The sequence below is a fragment of the Rhinopithecus bieti genome, unplaced genomic scaffold (genome assembly GCF_001698545.2).
Source record: "Rhinopithecus bieti isolate Rb0 unplaced genomic scaffold, ASM169854v2 scaffold_5626, whole genome shotgun sequence".
Taxonomy (NCBI): Eukaryota; Metazoa; Chordata; class Mammalia; order Primates; family Cercopithecidae; genus Rhinopithecus; species Rhinopithecus bieti.
The window spans coordinates 7,001,207-7,024,353 of NW_016805666.1; the positions used below are offsets into that span (position 1 = coordinate 7,001,207).

At 38.6% G+C, this 23,147-nt stretch overlaps 1 protein-coding gene across 1 annotated transcript in view; it reads right to left on the bottom strand.

Annotated features, from left to right (window-relative positions):
• The window catches only part of ATP13A5 (ATPase 13A5), a 117,540-nt gene that overhangs the window by 79,448 nt on the left and 14,945 nt on the right, over positions 1-23,147 (bottom strand). Inside the window, exons 2-7 of the mRNA XM_017873449.1 lie at positions 18,163-18,336; positions 17,271-17,417; positions 16,589-16,659; positions 16,403-16,483; positions 7,391-7,460; positions 3,997-4,131 (exon numbers count right to left, since the gene is read on the bottom strand). Coding sequence (XP_017728938.1) covers positions 3,997-4,131; positions 7,391-7,460; positions 16,403-16,483; positions 16,589-16,659; positions 17,271-17,417; positions 18,163-18,336 — 678 coding nt within the window. The remainder of the gene's footprint in view (positions 1-3,996; positions 4,132-7,390; positions 7,461-16,402; positions 16,484-16,588; positions 16,660-17,270; positions 17,418-18,162; positions 18,337-23,147) is intronic.

A 23,147-nucleotide genomic window follows, 5' to 3' on the forward strand; every position in this document is an offset into this window, starting at 1 on the left:
AAAATAAAAAAATAAATAAAAAATAAAAAAAATAAAAAAAAAAAAACCTGCAAGGCAACATAAAAGAAATACACATGGTATATAAAATGGCTCAAATCTTTATTATTTTTAAATAGTTTAAAACATTAAGCAGTTATTATGTGCCAGGCATTGTTGTAGGCACTTGAACAACAGTATTTTTTAATTCTCAAAATAATTCTGTGATTATTTTGTTATCTCCAACATACATGTAAAAACCAAAAAAAACGGGGTAGAAAATATTAAAGTAATTTTCTCACCATCATTTACTTACTAAGGAAATCAAACCTAGGTTCATCTGACTCTAAAGCCTTTTCTGTTGATGAATCTGTTCTTCCAGTGCTTAAAACAGCATTTTTTCCTTTAAGAAGATAAAATCCTTCTTCTAGATTTAATTTTTTTTTTTGCTTTGCAAACTCATTTAGATAATGCCATGATAAATTCAGCTTAGTATGAGAGGCTGATAATCAACACATTTGGAAGTAGTGAAGTATGAGTTAATAATACTTGGCTATAATTCCCAGAACGCATTATGCTGTAGAGCTGGGCTGGTTTATTAGACTTAGCATTCTCTGTAACCTGTCATGCTTCCATGCCTCTGCTCAAGCAAGTCCCTAGAATGTCCACTCCAGTTTTCTACTAGCAAACTTTCTAATCCTTCACATAAAGGCCTACTCAAATGTCACCTCCACTCCGCAAGTCCCTACAATCCTCAGAAAGAATTCATTGTTCTGCTCTCTCCACCTGTGTGGGTACTGATCACATTCCATTACAGCTAACCGCTGTCTTGTCAGGCCTCCCTCGTGAGTCGGGCAGTAGAGAGAAGAAAGGCACCATGTATATTATGCATCTGTGGATTACTCTAGAGCCTATCACATAGTAGGTCCTTATCAAATATGTATTTATTAGAACCAAATTATTCTACTTCTCCCAACAACACTGGAGTGGGATAATGTTAGCCTCCTCTTTGAGTTAATGTACTCGGAAAATCTACAAACACGGGTTTCTATGGCAACCAACTAGCTAGGAGAAGGCAAACGCTGCAGTGCTTGCCATGACTGCAAAGCTCGTTGCCTGATTTTCATTAGGCCCCCTTTAGTTTCTTCTGTCCCTGTTCTGCAGTACCAGGATCAGTTTCCAAGATGAATTTGCATATTGTTATTATTCAGCATCTGTTGCTGTGTGTCCTTGTGTTTGCTGTGGCTGGATTTCCTCTAGAGATGAGTAATGAGGGTATTAACTCAGGTGCCTCTTGAGTTTGGCTCTGTCATAACTGAAGGCAAAGCGCTGTGGGCCAGATACTCCCAGTGCTATTTCTAGCAGCCACCCGTGGAGCTCAGCAATACCGTATGCACATACAGTTCAATGTAAATACAGTTCCGTATGCACATACAGTTCAATGTAAATACAGTTGAGTACCAAGGTTTGCACTCATGCCTGCACCAAACTTGTTAGAAAGGGACTGAAGCAGGAGGGTTTCTTGGCTTAGGAAAGGTAAGCTTTCTTTGTGTAGCATAATTTGGGGCCATGATGGATGCAGAAAAACATCTTATTCTACTCCTGCAAACACTTGCTCTCTTACAATTTTCCAAAGCCTGTGTTCGTTTACCTAAGTCTTTAATTCAGTGAAATAATGAACTTCAGCGTAGCTCAGTAGAATGATATGGAGACAGCAATAGATGTTCCTTCTTTCAAACCTGCCAAAGCCCTTCCCCAAATCCTACCGCTGCAGGGAAATTCATGAGTCACTTTGAGATTGTGCTCAGTGGGACAGTGTGTAGTACCTGACTTGGAATCAGAAAACCTGGGGCTAAGGTCTATGGCCACTGTTACTGGGTGAGTGTGAACAAGTCCCTTCACCTCCTGGATTACCCCCGTCCCTCCCTTTCAGGTAGCAGGAGGCTATAAAAATCATGTGTGTTTTATTTCATAATTTGCCATGTCCCATACAAACACATACATTATGAATATGGGTACTTACTGTAAACTGTAAAGTGCTAAACAGATGTTGATGAATGAGTACTTGTGATTTAAATTGCAAATATACAGTTTCAGGAAACTGGCTCATTTTGTGGAGTGTTACAAGGTGCTTTACAGGTTGGGTTAGGTAACCCTTTTATTAGTAAATACTGGCTGCTAATGAGATTAGTGTGTGTCCTCTAATTCCTTTTCTGTTTTTTAAAGAAATCCTTTGCAATACTGCCACCAAGTCTAAAGTTCTCGTATTAGCCACTGTTTTGAACAAAGGAATGTAGAGATTTTGCTAAGATGCAGAACCTGAATGTTCAAATTCCAGGAAGGATTTTTAAATAAGCAAATTACAAGTATTAGAAAACAGGTATTACCTAACTTTGGAAGGGGAGATCTTATAAGCAAAACAATAAACCATAAAGGAAAAGAGAAATATATTTGACTCTACGTAAATTTTCATCCATAGCTAAAGTCAAAGTCTAGAGAAATAGACTAAAAGTAAAACTTTTCACATATATGATGAATATAAAGAGGCCCTTAATATAAAATGAAAATGCAAAACACTGTTAGACAAAAAAAGTATCTAGTCTCACCAGCAATCAGGAAAATGTACATTAAAACATCAATGAGACCTAGTTTTTAAATATGTTAGATTTAAAATTTTAAATATCAATATAACTCCAGAAACTGATGAATCTGGGGGAAATAAATAGTCTTGCATGTTTCTGATTTTAAAAAATTCTTTCATTTGTGGAAAATAATATAGCAGCATCTATTAAAATTCAAAATATACATATGCCTTGATTCAGAAACCTGGCTTTTGGTTGCTATGCTAAAAAAATGCAAACACTAATATGTAAGAACATGCCCATACTGTAGTAGTGACTTTTAATTCAACATTATTTGTGGTGGCAAACGATTGAGGGGAAATTACTTTCAACAAGTAACAGATTAGTGAAATAAATTATGATTATCATGAAATAGTATAGTATTATTTTAAAAACATGAATTATAATTATTTATTTACTTGGTGAATTGCCATTATATATAAAGTGAAAAATGAAAGTTCCAGATTAATGCATAGTAAGATCCTATTTTAATTTTAAAAATAAAGACATAAATCTCCATATAAGCTGGTATCTATATGTATGTGCACTTCATAGAGTAAAATGAGTGAAAAATATGATGATGGCATTAATAAATAAATACATACATCTGGAATCTTGGTGTTTGAATTTATCCTTCAGTGGGTTCCCTTATGATAATCATCGTTAAGCTTTTAGAATGCATAACAATCATTAGTTATAAAACTTTTAGAAATGAAGATTCCAACCCTGGATATTTTGATTTAATAAAATTAGTCAGAAGCTCAAAAATGTCAGGGAATTCTCTTACTGAAACACTGTCTTACTGAGTATAGAATCAAACCTAATTTTTTCTACAACCCATCCCCTAACTCCCACACAGGAATTTCTGTATTTCTTTTGGATTTCCTTAAAGATATATTCAAATATCAAATGAAGACATAGGCATTTATAAAGGACTTCTAAGAGGGAGATTGAAATTTTTCAAAGACAATTAAATAGGAAAGCTATAGAACAAATACAATATTTAAGTCTGGGGAAATATATGGAAATGTTCTAAGGGGTATAATATCTTGATTAATGCACACAGTTGAGATGCTACCCCTTCATTCTCCTAAAACTATGACTGGCATCTTTCATCCATCACAGCATTCTTTCCCACCATACTCAAATACAGCCTTAGAGTCCTTCTAAACAAAGCATTCAATGAAGGCTTCAGATGATAATCGGAGTTTGCAAAGACATTTAATTCTCCCTGGTAGTCCCAAAGTCCTCCTTCTGTGATCCCACATTTGGTAAGCCCTCACTTTTTGTTTTATGACTTATGGTTGACAAAGCACTGCTGGCTCTCAGTAAAAACACCATGGGCTTTACTTCTTTAGCTAGAAGCTAAATAGAATCCAGCTGTGATTTCAGGGCTTACCTGTCGCAAATCATACACGCTTAAGACAATGGAGATAACTGTCAAAATGATGATGGCCACAGAGTACTCTATGTAACCTTGAGACAGCCACAAAGTTAGGGTGAAGGCTTGGAACACATAGAATGGATTTAAAACCTGCGGGTACAAAAATGGCATTTGGGTCACTTGCATGAACCTTAGTAGTAATCAAGAAGACGTCATTTCATTATCTAATTTTTTCTCATTTTTTTTACAACATGCACAAACCTCTAATATAAATATTAGAATTCACTTAGATCTCTATTGATCTCTATATTAGAATTCACTTAGATCTCTATTGATTTGGGTTGAGAAAATATCAGACACAGAGAATGTGATATGGTGGAAGCAAAATTATTTTATGCATTCAGAGCCATGCCTACAAATTGATCATTCTTATTCATTTTGAATTTCAAAAATATTTTACCAATAACAAAATTTAACAATTCACCTTGTTAAACAGATTTCCTCATAATAGGGGAGGTACGTGATTCAGTCTCTTTTAAAAATGTACTTCCATTTGGAACAGTTTAATTGCAGTTTTATTTTTCACATAATCACATGCTGCAGATTTAGTCAAGTTGTGTAATGAAAATGAAAGATTCTACTTTTCTTTTCAGGTCATTTAAAAATAGCATCTTTCATGTCACAGGTCTTAGCAAGGTCACATGAGAGTCAGTCAAGTCCTTCTCTTAAACAAGGAGGAAGACTGGAGAGAAATGTCTTCTCCAAGGCTGCAGGGCAAATCATGAGCAGAAAGTATTACCAACCTGAAAGCTGGTCAGTCATACATGTATATTTTTGGTCTCATGAGAATACCTTCAACTTTTCTTGTTCCCTCAATTTTTCCCATTTGGGTCCTGCTAACTCATGCTAATAATGAGAGCAGAGAGGGCAAACCTGAGAAGCCAGCGAAAAGTCACAGGATATACAAGCAGAAAGTGGATTGAAGAGCCCGTCAGAGCAAAGCAAGGATTATTTTTCTGAGAAACTGTTTTTTCCTAATCATTGTGAATTAGATGAAATATTGGTTAAAACCAGTGCTAATCTCCCTTACCTCTGTTTTCTATAATTTCCTTATGTACTAAATACAATTCTAATTTAGTCTTAAAAGTGAACTGACACATGGTAAATAAGTTAGTACGTTGTAATCTTTTTTTTTTTTTTTTTTTTTTTTTTTGAGGCGGAGTCTCGCTCTGTCGCCGGTTGGAGTGAGTGCCGGATCTCAGCTCCTGCAAGCTCCGCCTTCCCGGGTTTACGCATTTCCTGCATCAGCCTCCGAGTAGCTGGGACTGAAGGGCCGCCACCCTCGCCCGGCATAGTTTTTTTGTATTTTTAGTAGAGATGGGGTTTCAACGTGTTAGCCAGGATGGGTCCTTGATCTCCTGAGCCTCGTGATCGCCGTCTGGGCTCCAAAGTAGCTGGGATTAAGGATTGAACCGCGCCCGGCCAGTACGTTGTATCTTAAGGGTTGGATATATTTTGTCCATTAAAAAAGATTTTGTTCCTTAATATTTCTTATTATTTCAATCCCCACTGCTTTACTTACAAATTACAGCTTTTTTGTTTGCTTATTATAAAGTGCTTTAATTGTAGGTTATGTACAAATGATAATATGACCTTGAAGTTAAACAAATCCAGTAGAAAACTGGTGAAATACTTGTTACAGAAGAAACAACACTATCCTAATTAATTCGGCTCTCTATTTAATATTCTTTTGAAACCAAATGTAAAGAAATAGTTGTTCTCTTTTTTTTTCTTTCTACTAAAGGGCTAGTAAATAGGTGCCAGAAAATACTAGCACTCCTTTCAAGATAGAACACATTGACCCCTGGAGAATATTTGGCAATTTGAAAATGTACTTGAGGTTTAAAAAGCTGCCTACTTTTTGATAGTTAGGGAAGCTATACATATGTCGAGGCAGGATGTATATGGGAAATCTTTGTATGTTCCACCAAATTTTGCTGTGAACTGAAAACTAGTCTAAAAAATAAAGCTAAAAAAAAGCAACCTGTTTTCTGCTCCAGACACAGAATAATGGTAAATAATTTTTTAATATTAAAAAGATATGTCCATGCTCCAAAACAAAATGGCCATCTTTATGGGTTAGAAATAGACTGGAAACATGCAGCATTGAGTGGGGACTCACATCATCAGATTCATGGGTTCCAGACAAAGACTAGCAGCAAAATCTAGGAGGTCCTTTCTCAGAGGAATAGAGACAGAACGTGTTCCTCAGGTGGCAGAGGATAGAAATGAGGCTTATGGTGGAAAACGAGGGTAGCCATGGGCTTCCTGTTCCAGAATAGAGGTTGAACAAAGTCATAACCAATGAGGGCTTTCCACCCAAGGGTGGAATGAGAGAGAAGAGAACCCATGGTACAACTGTGAACTGGGCCAGGCCTCAAGCTGGCTAAGGACATGCATGTGACAAATCCCTGAAAGACAAGTGCCCAAACCTTCAGGGACCACATAGGGGCAAACAAAGCCATCAAAGAAGCACAGAAAGCACAGAAAGCACAGAGAGAAGAGAGACAAATTGATGGGGAAAGTGTCCCACTTAAGGTAAGCATTAAAAAAAAAAATCCAAGTACACAAGGAAAATATTGCTAAAATAAAACAAAATAAAACACTAACAAAGGGAGAACTTACTCTCAAGAAAATGAAAATAATAAAGCCATTTGAAAAAGACCAAAAGAATACATTTCAAATCTTCAAAAATTATAGAAATAATAACATTGCCTCATGCTGTGGACTGAACATTTGTGTCCCCCCTATATTCATAGGTTGAAGCCCTAACTTCCAATGTGATGGTATTGGGAGGTGGGTCCCTTGGGAGGTAATTAGGTTTAGATGCGGTCATGAAGGTAGAGGTTCCGCGATGAAATTAGTGTTCTGGTAAGAAGAGGAAGAGACCAGAGCTCTCTCTCCACCATGTGAAGACACAAAGAACGCAATACTCTGCAGGCCCAGAAATGGGTCCTCACCAGGATCCGAATATGCAGGCACCTTGATCTTGGACTTACCAGCCTCTAAAACTGTGGGAAAACCAATGTTTGTTGTTTAAACCACCCAGTGCATGACATTTTGTTATAGCAACCCAGTGGACTAACCACGCCCCCTACCACCACCACCACCACCACCATCCAAACTTCAGAGAGCATAAAAAACAAACAGGAGATGATGAAGCAGGAATCTGTCTCACACTGGAAAGGAATTTTAAAGTACACCTGAGTTTAAAATAAGCAGTAACAAAAAGAAGTTGCATGAAACAAGACATCATTGACATCAAAGTATTTATGTGTTCCTTCTAGGAAGTAAGAAGTAAGGGACAGAACTTTATGTTTTCAAAAAAAAAAGAAAAAAAAACAGTTACCTGTTTAACAAGCAGCTTCCATATGGGTTGGATTTCCACGTCAATGGTGTTAGGCCCACACACTAACCTTCTGCAGGAGATTGGTCATCCATTAGCGTCATAGCTACAAGTTCAGTGATAAGTGACTACAGGCCGAACTAAACAGAAGTCATTTTTCTACTCTTTGGAGATTTTGTGACTTTGATTTAAAAAATAACATGCAAGTTCTTTCGAAACCTCATTCTAAACTACTATTTTTGAAATGAAAGTCAGTGCATGATGGACAGAGTTGTAGTCCTCGATACAAATATATCTTAAGTGTAGTACAACTCAAAAAAAAAAGTTGGAAAGACACTTTCATTTTGAGTTACTTTTAAAATAATTTTATTGTATACTAAAAGCGGCGGAAAAGACACAGCTATGCAGATGTTCCTAGACTTGTCAGGCGTTCTAGATTGCCCTTGATGTTAGAAGTCATATCTATCTGACTTTGGTACCTCCAGCACCTAGGACAGGCCCTTAGTATATGAACTGAATGAATACATAAGTGAATGAGCAAATGAACTGGAAGATATGGCCTTCATGGCTAACACTTGGTAAATGTGTACATTATACACAAGGTGTAATACATATGTGCATTACAACAGGAATGCATATTTCTATAGTATTTTCCCATTAACAAAGTTTTTACAAAAGATTCATTTGATCCTCACAATAGTCCAAAGGAAAGGGCTAATATCCCTATTTTGCCAATGGAAAAAATTACTCAGTGTGGCATGTAGCCAAAAGTGCACACATCTAGTATTAATTACGACAATGTAACTTTTTTTTTTTTGAGATGGAGTTTCACTCTTGTTGCCCAGGCTGGAGTGCAATGGCACGATCTCAGTTCACCGCAACCTCTGCCTCCCAGGTTCAAGCAGTTTTCCTGCCTCAGCCTCATGAGTAGCTGGGATTACAGGCATGCGCCACCACACCCGGCTAATTCTGTATTTTGAGTACAGACAGGGTTTCTCCCTGTTGGTCAGGCTTGTCTTGAACTCCCAACCTCAGGTGATCTACCCGCCTCAGCCTCCCAAAGTGCTGGGATTACAGGCATAAGCCACCACACCCGTCCTACAATGTAACTTTTAAACAGAGTTGACAGTGTCAGAAACTGCACTTAGCCTTTTATATGCACTAACTCCTTCAATCATCACATTATTCCCATGAGATTTCATATTAGCACCTATTGTAATAAAAACTCAAGTTCAGATAAAGCAAGAAACTTTTCCAGGATCACAAAGCCAGAAAGAGGTAGGCTTTGTAGCATGGTCTATGACTCCACTTCACAAATCTGCCTCAGAAAGGATCAATGGGGAGAATCTACCTGAGAGATCTTCGGTCTCACTGAGGTATAACAGAGAGCTGAGCCCAAGTTTATCTAACTTTTTAGCCATATTTTTTCCAAGTACAGTTGTAGTTTGTAAAGTACACAGAGGAGTCAAACCAAGGGTTCTAACTCCATGCCATGAAAACACTGAGGTTGAAGGATGTTGGCATTCAGAGAGGGCAAACAGCCCATCATGCTCTTTGACTTCTTAAGTCCCTACACCTCACACTGGAAAGAGCCCATAACTCAAACCCTTTCAGTACTCAGGACTCTTTTACACAATCTGGGGCAATGATCTGGTGTTAAGCAAAGTGTCAGAACTTAGGACCCCAAAGTTGGTCCTCCCTTCCCTCTCCCTCTCTCTACTTTTGCCCTTCCCACATTCTTCAGTTCATAAATGTCTACTCAGCCTCTGAGAGCCAGATCTGACAATCAAGCCTAATGGCTGAGAAATGTGGGATCAGATAGACCTGGATTTGAATCCAGCTGAGACTTTGTGCTTGCTGTTCCCTCCACTTGGAACTAATTCCCCCCACAACTTTGTATGGGTTACTTGCTCAGTCCCTGAATGAAACAAGGGTATTCCCTTGTGAATGAATTCCATTCTTTCTCTGTTCAAATAGCACCTCCTTACTGGGCTTTCCCTCACAATGCTACTTAAAATACTACCCTGACTCTCAATTCAGACTCTCTTCATCTCCTCATCCCGCCATGTTTCATTCTAGTGCATATAATTACCTGAAATTACATGTTATGTTTTACATATTAGTAAGTGTGCAAAAAAACCAGACTGTATCCTCCACTATAATGTACGCTTCCAGAGGACATCGATACATTCCGAATGCCTGAAACAGAGCCTATTATATGTTGAATGAATGAATTGACGGCTGAATGAGGGATCAGCCTCACTCCTCTCGTCTGTAAAAGGGGTTTTATAAAACATACCTAATGAAACTGCTATCAAGCTGAATGTGTGGCACACACCTGTAGTTCCAGCTGTTTGGGAGGCTGAGGCAGGACTGTTTGACCTCAGGAGTTTGAGACCAGCCTGGGCAACAAAGGGAGACCCTAATTTAAAAAAAAAAAATCCTGCCAGTAGCATATGAGAAAAAGACATAAAGCATTTAGTTCTCAATAAATGGCAGCTATCTTTGAAGTCTTACTGCCTCTAGAACAATTAACTCTATTTTTCTCCCTTCCAACAACCTTTCTTTACTTAGCAACAGCACCTACATCATTAAATTATAATGTATATTTACATGTATTTTCCCTCAAGTTTCCTAGAGTCCCTTTAAAGGCAGAAACAGATTTATTTTCCTTTTTTTTTTTTTTTTTTTTTTGAGACAATGTATTGCTCTGTCACCCAGGCTGGAGTGCACTGGCACAGTCTAGGCTCACTTCAACTTCCGCCTCCCAGTTTCAAGCGATTTTCCTGCCTCAGCCTCCTGAGTAGCTGGGGTTACAGGCCCACACCACCACATCTGGCTAATTTTTGTATTTTTAGTAGAGACGGGTTTTCACCATGTTGGCCAGGCTGGTCTCAAACCCCTGACCTCGTGATCCACCTGACTCGGTTTCCCAAAATGCTGGGATTACAGGCATGAGCCACCATGCCCAGCCCAGAAACAGAGATTTTTAAATCCTGTCTAAAACTCTAACATCTAGGGGCACAGTGTCTGATCTAGAGGCTATTCCCTAAGTATTAGAATTAATAAATGAGGTTCAAGGCAGTACACGGGGTATGGAAAGCAGTTTAGAAAGCAAGCCTAGCGTCTGATGCTCTTTGGCTCTCCAAGTTTGGCAATATTACCATTAAGAGAGAAGAGATCCCATGAGGACAGGGATCCAGCAGATCAATATTTGCCTGTAGATCATCCTCTTTATGGCTCATCTGAGCCATATTGAAATCACAGCCTGGCATGCCCCTTGCTGCTTCGTCTCTTCTACTGCTTCTTGCCAAAAAATATTGTGTGTTTAGAGATCATGCACCCTTCTCATTTTCAGCACAAGCCAAGCAGAATGTTCAGGGATGTTGACCAATGGCTGAGCCACAGGAAGAAATATAAGATTCGAAGCTAGTTCACATGAGGAAAGGTCTAAGAAACAAGGGAGCTGACATTCGGACCAGCTGGCAGGGAAAATTGTTCCCAGAATGTTTCCAGTGGCTTCACAGAACCACCTAAGCCAAATAAAACTCAGCAGACCTGCCTCATAGTTCTAACTCTCCATTAGAAGAAGAGTTTCTTCGGAGGTAGATGGTCCCTCTCCAGAAGTTGAACAATTTCTCAGCAGGAAACCTGTGGAGGGGATTTCTGCAGGGACCGTGGGCTAAACTTGAGGAATCATTGAGGTTTCCTCCAACCCTGAGAGAACAGTCAATCTGTTAGAATTTATTTCTGAGAAAACAAAATGCAGATGACTAGGAGGACTTTCTCTTGGAGGAGGTCCATGTCCCTTTTCATTTGTTAGGCATTCATTCATTCAATTAACTTGCCAAGTAATTTTTTTTTTTTTTTTTTTTTTTGAGACGGAGTCTCGCTCTGTCGCCCAGGCTGGAGTGCAGTGGCCGGATCTCAGCTCACTGCAAGCTCTGCCTCCTGGGTTCCCGCCATTCTCCTGCCTCAGCCTCCCCAGTAGCTGGGACTACAGGCGCCCACCACCTCGCTCAGCTAGTTTTTTGTATTTTTTAGTAGAGACTGGGCTTCACTGGGTTAGCCAAGATGGTCTCGATCTCCTGACCTCATGATCTGCCCGTCTGGGCCTCCCAAAGTGCTGGGATTACAGGCTTGAGCCACCGCGCCCAGCCAAGTAATAGTTAATAATGTGTTGTGTGGTAGCCACTTTAGGCTCTAGGTGGTAAAGACTGAGGGAGTCCTCAAGGAGGAAGGAAGGGCATGTTAGAATTATGATGGGGCTTTGTCAAACTGTACCTGTTTTTTGCTCACTGCTTCCATTCTGATAAGTTTCCAACAGGGTCTGCAGCAGGCAGGGATGTCCATAGTGTTCTACACAGACAATGTCAAGCCGGGAGATTCTGGCATAACCCACTTCCAGGAACTTAGGAATTTTTAGGAAGCAGACATGAGGAAGCTGAGAAAGTTCCCATGTGATTCTGTTAGCGAGTTCCTGACTTCCCTAACACTCTCGTTTTATAAAGGGAGGAAGACCTGAGCTATTCACAGATGCATAGGACATGGCATCCAACTTCTGGGATGTGGATGTGGTTGTATCATACAACAAGAGTGCTGGCCTTAGAGCCCTTCTGTTAGAAACAATAATAAAAACAAGATTGGAATATTTTGAGAAATTGCTTTATGGAAGGAAAACATCTCTATTTCATTACAGCTTGAACCTGCTTGTGTACTTTAAGGAAACACTGATACAGAGACTGTATCTCCATTCTACAAATGACATGAGAGTTATTTTAGTTTTTACATTTGTCCTCATCTGTGACCTGCCCATTTCTTCCATTGCCTAAACTGCATGTTTTCAGAGAGCCTCAGGAAAACGTGGGAAGTTGGGCCCTGAGAGGATTTCAAGCCCTCCACGTCAGCTAAGCGAGGTGCTTCCAGTCAGTCTTTCTGGGGAAGTGCCTTGAGCGTTCCCAGGCATGGGGATGCAGAAGGGAATGGACCAGGAGGACATCAGGAGCGGAGATGGGGGTACAAAGAAACCCAGTGCAGGATCCCGCCAGGGAGGTTCTGGACTTAGGTTTACGGGTCCCTCTGTAGGGCTTTGCTCTAAATAAGGCACTAGAGTTAAGTGATTTTGTACTTTAAATGGGCCGCGATCCATAGAACCATGGATCTGATAATTCCACTTTATTAAAAAACAAAATGATCTCAGTTCATTTAATTTTTATTAAATACCTTATACATTAAATTTTAAAGAAAGGATATATACATATATGTTATATTTTTAAGTAACTCATTAACTTCTAATTGAATTCTAACAGTTGAGACTATGATGTAAAATTCTCCAGAAGAATGAGCAAAGCCCCTTTCCTCGCCTCCAACCACTCCTTCCTCGATCCTTCTGTAAATGCTGATCTCATGGCTGAGTATCTACTACAGGGCTATTTTCTAGAGGTGGTTTCAAAGGGGCTAGAGGTCATGGTATACAAGCATGGTTTCTAACTTTTCCTTTCCCCAAGGCTGAGAAGTAAGAGAGTAGGGTCTCACAGCAGCCTCTCTCTATCCCTCTCTCTCTCTCACCTTCTTTTTGCTGCTTCTTTCTCTCTCTCCTAATGTTCTGTGTTCTCATGGAGCAGTTTCTGTCAGCTTGGAGCTACGCATAAATGATAAACCTACCTTCTCTTGCTGTCTGTCACTCGGATTCCTTTCCTCTGGTGCTGACAAGCATGCCTTTTCTCTCAATGCTGTGGTAAACACTGAGAATTAAATTTGGCCTTGCGAATCACTAAACCAACGGGGAGCTCTCTTCCCAGCTTCGCATTCACTGATGCCACCTTGGTGGCTTAAATTGGCCATGGATGGAATATTCCTACCATAGAAACCAGCAAACCCTGTCTATCAAAACTTTTTTTCTTCCTGAGAGCTAGGTCACCAGCAAGATGATTGGTCTGAACTTAACCTCAAGTGTGTGTGTGTGTGTGTATGTGTGTGGGGGGGGGGCGTGCAGGGGGGCTGGGAGAGAGTCCTTCCATTTCTGCTGCCAGGAAGTCATTTTTTCCTTTTATTTTCTGGAGCCTAAACAAAAGGGACAGAAGCAGGGTGGGTGGGCTGAGTGAAAAAGAAGGTAAAGAGATGCTCAACTGATAAACGATCTTAATAGGAAGACTACTTTTCTAGTTGAGGAATCAGGTAGGTTTTTCATTTTTATTTTTTCCCATATGGGCTCACTTTTGTGATGTAAAAGAATTACCTCGAGTGTCTTTTGACCTGTCTAGGACAGGCACTACGATGGAAGTTTGAGTTCAGTTCATGACAGGTGAAGCTAAGGAACATGGAACTCCTGGGACAGTTTACTTGCTCTCTTCCGGATCCCTTCTCACAATTTCTCTCCAGGGTAAAGTTATTTCTCCTGATGTTCGGATATGCTTTCACTACTGAAAAGTGAGGACTATGTAAATCTATGTTTTCTCTCTTTCCCTGGCTGCTAGGGAGCCCATAGAAAAAGTTTGCATGTAAACTCTGTAGCTTTTCATCATCAGACATTCTTGTGTATCCCCCTTCATTTCTCACTTTATGCACTTGCTTTTAATGAAAGCAAGCTCAATTTCACTAGGAAATTGGTAAAATATTACTCAACCATCCGCCACAATTTCACTAGGAAATTGGTAAGATATTACTCAACCATCCACCACAATTTCACTAGGAAATTGGTAAGATATTACTCAACCATCCGCCACAATTTCACTAGGAAATTGGTAAGATATTACTCAACCATCCGCCACAATTTTTTAAAGGCCTTGGTCTTACCCTAAAAAATGAAATGAAAAAATCTTCCATATTCTACTTATTCTCTTTTCGCCCCCCCCAACTAACATAAATATGGACTATAAGTAGATTATCTGCTCCATTCTTCATATTTGGAAAATGATACTCATGTCTTGCTTATTAGTTTGTCAAGTTCTATATTGTGTGGATCAGATTTTATTATTATTATCATCGTTTTTGTGTGTGTGTGTGACCGAGTCTCACTCTGTCGCCCAGGCTGGAGTGCAGTGGCACGATCTCAGCTCACTGCAACCTCCGCCTCCCAGGTCCAAGCGATTCTCCTGCCTCAGCCTCCTGAGTAGCTGGGACTACAGGCACAGGCCACCAGACCTGGCTAATTTTTGTATTTTTAGTAGAGATGGAGTTTCACCATGTTGGCCAGGCTGGTCTTGAACTCTTGACCTCAGGTCACCTGCCTTGGCCTCCCAAAGTGCTGGGGTTACAGGTGTGAGCCACTGTGCCCAGCCATGGATCAAATTTAAATTTGATTATGTACAATGTTTACTAAAGTTTGGCGCTTGATAAATAAGAAAAAAACATGAGGTAGCTGCACTGACCGGAAATCGTTCCTGCGGAAGCAGTTACCCAGGCAGAGTATGTCTACATCTATCATCTAGAATTCTTCAATGTCCTAGATAAATCCTTTAAATGTCTTGTATTTAGTGCTATTAAACCTATATATTTTAATGACTTTAAAAACTGTTTTGTGTGTCAATTTTTTGAGCATTACATCTGAAATCTTACATAATAATACCATTTCTTTTTTTTCTTTTCTTTTTTTTTTTTTTTTTGAGACAGAGTCTCGCTCTGTCACCCAGGCTGGAGTGCAGTGGCACAATCTTAGCTCACTGCAAGCTCTGCCTCCCGGGTTCACGCTATTCTCCTGCCTCAGCCTCCCGAGTAGCTGGGACTAGAGGCGCCCGCCACTATGCCCAGCTAATTTTTTGTATTTTTAGTAGAGACAGGGTTTTGCCATGTTCACCAGGATGGTCTCGATCTCCTGACCTTGTGATCTGCCTGCCTCGGCCTCCCAAAGTGCTGGGATTACAGGCGTGAGCCACCGCGCCCGACCAATAATACCACTTCTAAGGCATTTTGCAATATTGTCCTAGTCCAGATGTCTGGTTCATTTTTCAGTGTCTGACAGAGGAAAAACTTATAAACAACAGATTAGTAACTCTTAGACTTGGTGTGTGTGAGAATTATGGGGGTTGCTTGCTAAAAATGCATATCTTCTAAGTACCCCTTGCTCCTACAGAATTATCAGAATTACGAGGGTGGAGCTTAAAACCTATATTTTAAAGTATCAGATTACTTCTTAGCTTGAGAATAGGTGTTTCTGGCTGACTGTAAAGGTTAAGCAGACACTCTCTCTAAAAATGGCTGAGAAATAAAGGTGATTATAAGATTCTGGGGAAGACTTGTAATGATTTCCTTTCAGATTTGCCAGGATTTATCATTTCAAATAATAGCTGAAGAAAGCAGGGACTCTGTATATCTGTGGGTTAATAATAATAATATAAGCATTTCCTAATTTACGTGCATCTATAGGTACCAATCTCATGATTGTGACACATTTTTGCCTCTCTTTCTCACTAGTCAGTGTCTCTGGGACAATGACTAAACCTTTATTTTTAGATCCTTAGTTCCTTACAAAGTACCTATTTGTTAGTTAAAAAATCAGTGAATATATTAGCATATTCATTTACTCTAGAAATATCTATTGAGCTCTTACCGAGAATCAGGCACTGTTCTAGATGCTGCAGATATAGTGGTGAATAACACAACTAACTAAGCAAGCAAAATTCCTCATCTCCAGGGCTGTTTCTTCAGAGTAAAATGCAATCATAGTATTGTCTTTCTGTCTCTCCAAGGATTTGGAGGATGACTAAGCTGACATTTAGGGAATGACTCAAGATTTTTTTTAAGAAAGGAAAAATAAAAAGACAACACAAAGATGATTGCTGTACAAGCCTGAGATAAAAGCTCAAATTGTATATGATTGCACTGTTCTTTTAGTCTTTGTAAAAATAAGTTTGCCTAAGAAGAGAACAATTTAGAGTATCTCTGCTGCCAGTACATGAACGTGGACTATATCGAGCTGACGAGGCGTTATGCCAACAATGCACTGATGATAACTGATTTGGTACTTCATTTTCTGGTGGCAGAGTTTACTCTTAAGGCGTATAGCAAGCGTCCTACCTGACCTCTTGCTCTTCACTGGTCAGACCCAGTCCAAATGTCTGATGGATGTCAGAGCAGGAGTTGCTGTCTTCTAGCAACCTAGGAGGTAGTCAGGATAGGAACCACACTTCAGTTCATAGCACTCAACAAATCAGTGTTTTTCCCCTATATCCTGACTTAGGGGTGACAAAACGTTGTACTCACCCAACTTTCTGAAACTGCTTCTCCAGGTTGTTCCAAACATACCTGATTTTCTGCACTTGGATGCATCGCAGCTGGGATGACAAATGTGGTAGAACAGGTGTCACTCATAACATAAAGCTCATCAGGAGAGGGGAGTGATGTTCAATGCAGGATGCAGGTCCCCTTGTGGGTGTCTCTCTCCTTCCTTCCTTCCTTCCTTCCTTCCTTCCTCCCTCCCTCCCTCCCTCTCTTCCTTCCTCACTTCCTTCCTTCCTCACTTCCTTCCTCTTTCTTCTTTCTTTCTGACAGGGTCTCACTCTGTCACCCGGGTTAGAGTGCAGTGGCATGATGACCACCCACTGTAGCCTTGACCTCCCAGGCTCAATCAATCCTCCTGCCTCAACCTCCTGAGTAGCTGGGACTACAGGCATGCACCACCACACTCAGCTAATTTTTTATTCTTATTTTTAATAGAGATGAGGTTTTGCCATGTTTCCCAGTCTGGGCTCAACGGATCCACCCACATTGGCTTCCCAAAAGTGCTGGGATTACAGACATGAACCACCATGCCCAGCCAGTCTCACTTTCTTTGATACCTACCTCTCATTCCCATTCCAAAAGTGTGATATTCGGAATTTTCACTTAATAAACAGTTATGCTTTCTCTGCAAACATGCTAACACTGTACTCTTCAAGTAACTTACTTTTAATTCTGGCTTTATTAAGGCTTGGTTTCTGATAGAATGGCAGTCAGCCACTAGGGATTCTTCCCACTTCTTGCTTACAGGAAACTTCAGTGTGGATAAGTAGAGGCAAAATACCTTCTTCCTTATATATCTTTGAAATTTGTCCTGGAAAAGACAATCCAGTTCGTGAAATTCTCAAGTGTTATTCAACAAGGTGCTCAATCAACCAAATACCTACCAAGTGCTAAATAAGCGGTTTTCAAAGTTTGGTACAAAACTTTGACCCAAATAAGAGCATCAGCTTTATCTCAGAACTTACTAGAAATGCAAATTCTCAGCCCCACTTCAGATCTACTGAATTAAAAACTCTGGGTGGGGCCAGCAGCCCTTGTTTCAATGAGCCCTCCAGATGATTCTGATATGCACTAAAATTTGATAACCACTGTGCTAGAAAATAAAAGGAAAGATAATATTTTTCAGGAAAGCTTTCTGTCCAGAAAACAGTTTCTAGCTATATTAAAGTGACATCTAGGTGTTTAACATGTGTAATATCCTCCAAAATACGTATTTTTGAAAAACTGAATGACCATTCGCAGGGTATGGTCTCTAAAAGCTGTAACACTGACAGCCACTGCTCCTGTAATGACTAAGAGCGCTCCCTGTTAGCCTGACGTGGTCGAAATTTCCCCAAGCTGAAGCGGAAGAAATGCTCTTCATTCCTGGGTCAAAATGAGAGATAGCAAATGGATTGCAGAGATAATGTTGCCATCTCCTGTTCTGATCTATGGAAACTCTTTAAATAGAGGAAATCTACCCTCTGAAATACAATACCAGCCACAGAGTTGTGCCACAGAGGCAATACAGGAGACACAGTCATGGCATTCGAAATAGAAAACAGAAGGGCACGCACTGTTGTCCTCAGCAAAACAGTGTCTGCTTCTCGCAAGGGGCATGGGATGCAGTTGGCCCACACTCTCCACTGGGGTCTCCAGTAGAACACCAGCAGAAGGACCCCACAGGTCAGCACGGATGCGGCAAGGCAGAGGGCTTTCCGTATACTGTGGTCCCGGTAACCAAACACCTCCTAGAGAAGCAATTTAAAAGATCACTCTATTTTCCTTTTTTTCACATAAACATATTATTTTCTTTCAATAAACCAAACTTTAGATGAAGGAATATTGCTTGGGAGAGAAATCTGGTTGTAGGTGGTTAAATCAAGTTGACTGCTTGCAGTTGTCCGCTGATCAAATCAAAAAGGAAGGGCTTATTTTACTACCCTGGTATATGGAACTAAAACATTAAATGGAAAGAGTATGGAAGAGGGAGATTTGTTTCTTCCATATATTCATAAGAGTCACCTCAGATTTTTATAAAATACTTCATGTTTTGAGGCAGATTTCTTTTCTTTAGGCATTAGGTATTTTAAACATTGTTAATATGAATTTGTTGTAGGAAGATGATAAAATGATGACAGATGTGATCTACACTCATACATCTAGCTTTATCTATTCAGCTTTGTCTTATAATAACAGGATTGAGGACGACTGAAAGTTTGAATAAATGTACTATTTTCTAGAACAGTATGATGATATAACTTAAGGAATTATCTGTGGACATGAAAGACTTTCAAAAAGCAGCTTATATTTATTTACCCTGGTAGTAATATGCTAAAATATTTGGACTTTTACTAGTAGGTGAGTTGATATTTGTCATAAACTGAATAAAGATTTGAGATTTGATTCTAGAAGGAAAAATTGCCAAACAATAGATTTGCTTATTCGAAGCCAATTTCTAGTTCCCAACTTCAACAGTGACATTTCATAGCATTGTTTTTTAAATTTGAAAAACCAAATTTTCAGTGCATTTTGAAGCCCCTGAGGGATGCTGATTATGAATAATATCTCTATTATCCTATTATTTTAGGTTCTGCTGTTGTTTTGTGCTTTTAAAATATGACTGAACTCTGAATTTTCAGGTCCAGATCACAGGACTATAATGTCGAGAAACTTAGTTTTTACTAAGTGTCTAGAGCACTTTTGATGGGGGAATATCCTGCATTTTATGCAGTTTACATCATGCTATAAAAAATCTCTTAAGATTTTTTCCACTGACCCTCAACATTATCATCCACCTGAGAAAAAAGTTCATTAAGTTCAGTGAGGCAGCCACTCTATTTTGAGATTATTCAAATAAGGTTTAAATTAGAAATATGCATTCACTCTGCTGTTAAGCATGTTTTCAATTGGTTATCCTCTTTCTCTTTCCATTCCCCGATTCTATAAACCTACTTTAGTTTTATTTGTGAATTATAGTTTTATTAGGACCAAATAAAACGTATATGCCACTTTACATATTATGTCATAAATATACATTCTTTTACCAAGAGTTATTTACAGGGGCTTACTGCCAAAGTCAAAGTGTGTGCAAAAATAGAAGCAGAGTAATTTGGAATTTTAGTCTAGCTTGTAGATGAAATGAGCTCATTCATAAATAACTTTCTCTTTTTCTGTTTATTTATATGCAGTAATGGCAATGAAAATCATAATTCTGGTACCCCTTCAGTTCTTTTCTATACAACGTTTTTAAATTAAAAAACAAACTCACAGTGCTAGCAAGACTGCAATGAAAGCACTAACCCTATATAGTGCCAATAGCCTTGTGAACTGGAATAATTTTTAGGAAAAGTAAGGTAGCAAATTTTATCAAGAATTGTAAAGATATTTCTCCTCTTTGAATCAGTAATTCTTCCTTTGAAAATAGGCCCTAATGAAATAACATCTAAATGAGAAAGTTTTGCATATACAATGTTCAGTGCAGCATTATCTGTAATAGCAAAATCACCGGGAAAACCAAATGATCGCTAATGGTTCAGTAAGTTGTGAAACATCAAGCCAATGGACTATGGTAGAGCCCTTAACAACAAAATATATAATGCTGATGTAGAAACCTGGGGCATACTGTGATATAGTGTAAAATGGAGACAAGAACAAAGAACAAGCAGAATAAATGGAAAACAAGTAGCAACATTATGAAATTTAACCTAACTATATTAGTAAATACATTAAATGCATATGGCCTTAATACTAGGATTAAAAGCAAAGATTATTAGACTAGATAATAAAAGACCTATTGTATGCTATTTACAAGAGACACATTTTAAACATAAAGAAGTGGATACGTTAAAAAGGAAAAGAAGGGGAAAATATACCATGCAAAAAGTAGAAGAAAGCTGATATTGCTGTATTACTATCACACAAATTATATTTCTTTAAGGATAGTTAAGGAAAAAATACTATGAGAGAAAAGGAAGGATATTTCATAAGCTAAAAGATCAATTCAACAGGCGAACATAACAATCCCAAATTTTTGCACTCTAAAAAACATAGTTTTAAAATGTATAAAGCAAAATTGATAGAATTTAAATCTACTCTCATCATTGGAGATTTTAGCGCAACCCCCTCTCAACAACCAACAGAATAAGCAGACAAAACATTCGGTAGGAATACAGCAAGTCTGAACAACTCCACTAGCTACATTGATCTAATTGGCAAATACAGAAAATTACAGCCAACAACTGCAGAATTCAAATATTTTTCAAGTACACATAAAATACCTACATTGATCATATTCTCAGACATAAAGTATGACATTATAATTAAACTAGAAATTAAAAACAGAATAACTTAAAATTCCCAAATATTTGGAAAGTAAACAGCATATTTTGAAATAACACATGTAAGTCAAATAAAAAATTACAATAAACATTATGAAATCTTTTGAACTGAATGAAAATGAAAATTGAGAAATAAAATTCATGGAATGGAATTAAGACAATTCTTACAGAGAAATTTACAGCTTTAGATGCATATCTTAGTAAAGAAAAAAGTCTGAAATCAATAAACTAAGCTTCCAACTCAAGAAGTTACAGAAAAAAAGCAAATTAAACCCCAAAAAGTAAGGAAAAAATTATAAAGATGAGTGCAGAAATAAGACAGAAAGTAGAAATACAACACAATAGAGAAAAACAGCAAAGCCAAATGGGTACCCTGAAAAGATTAATAACATTGATAAACTCATCAATAAATATGAATATTTTATATTTATTACAGAAAATTAATGTGCATTTTAAAAGCTCCCTGCAAAGTAATCTTCAAGCCCAGAGAACTTGTGGTTCCTTTGAAATATTTACGATAGAAATGATACTATTATTTTACAAACCTCTTTATAAGGAGAAGAGATGAAAATTCCCCCAGTTCGTTTTATGAAGCTATAGCATGCTCAGACACCAAACTCTGATAAATATGTGGCAAGCAAGGAAAATTACAGGCTAAGCCCTGTCATGAACATAGATAAAATAATTCTAAAATAGATTATCTAACTAAATCAGTGATATATTAAAAATTTAGTACATCACTACCAAATAATATTTGTCCTAGAAATGCAAGGATTTAAAAATCAATCAGTGTACTTTGCCATTCCATGTACTTTAATATTCAGAAGGAAACTCAGAAGGCCATCTCAATAGACAGAGAAAAAGACTTATACAGTTCTACACCAATACATGATTTAAAAAATTCTCAACGAATTAAAAATAGTTGACAACATCTTTAAGAAACATCATGTGTAATGATGAAATATTGAATATTTTCCCACTGCCACAACCAAAATGAGATTGTCAATGATCACTACTCATATTTATCAGTATAGTATTGGTAGTCTTAACCAGTACAATGCAAGAAACCAAAAGAAAGAAAGATAGGGAAGTAAGTGTACAGGGTAGGGGAGGGAGTGGTTGAAGGGAGGAGGGAGGTTTGAGGGGAGGGAGGGGAGGGTTTTGGAGGGAGGGGAGGAGGGGAGTTAATGGAGGAGGGAAGGGAAGGGAAGGGAAGGGAAGGGAAGGGAAATAACAATTGAAAACAAAAACTAAACTCTATGTGCAGATAACGTGGCTATATACATAAAAATATCCAAAAGAATATACAAAGTATAAGAGTTAATAAGTGAATTTATTCAGATTGTTGGACACTAGGTCAATATAGGAAAACCAATTGTATTTGTATACATTAGTAACAAACAATTTGAAAATTAACTAAATACCACTTATAATACCTTCAAAGAAAGAAATCAATTACCTTATAATAATTCTAACAAAGCTGTACAAGACATCTAAACTGAAAAGTGCATATGATCACCAAGAGAAAGTAAAGACCTAAATAAATGAAGAGCTGTATTAAGTTTGGGGATTAGCCATTAGTAATCCAATTTAAAATCTCTTCAGACTTTTGTGTGTGTGGTAATTGACAACTTGATTCTAAAATTGGAATGGAAATGCAAAGGATGTAGGATAGTCAAGACAATTTTTGAAACGAATACATGTGGAAGAATTACAGCACCAGAAGTGAAGGCTTACCACAGTGCCACAGTAATTAAGAAAAATGAGGTATACACACAAGTATAAACAAAAACAGCAACAAAACAAAGCCCAAAAAGAGACTCAAACAGATTTCTTCACTTGCAAGAAAGGAGCCACTGCAATCTGTGGGGGAAAGGGTGATTTGCTCAACAAATAGTGCCAGAGCAGAACGAACATTGCTGGAAAATAAATGAGTACAACACCCCCGCCCCACCCCAGGCATGGTGGCTCACACTGTAATCCCAGCACTTTGGGAGGCCAAGATGGGAGGATCGTTTGAGCCCAGGAGTTCAAGATTAACTTGGGCAACATAGTGAGACCACATCTCAACAAAAATTAAAAATGAAAAAATTAGCCGGGCACAGTGACACACACCTGTAGTCCCAGCTATTCACAAGGCTGAGGCAGGAGGATACCCAGAGCCCAGGAGTTCAAGATTGTAGTGAGTTGTATTTGTGTCACTGCTCTCCAGACTGGGTGAC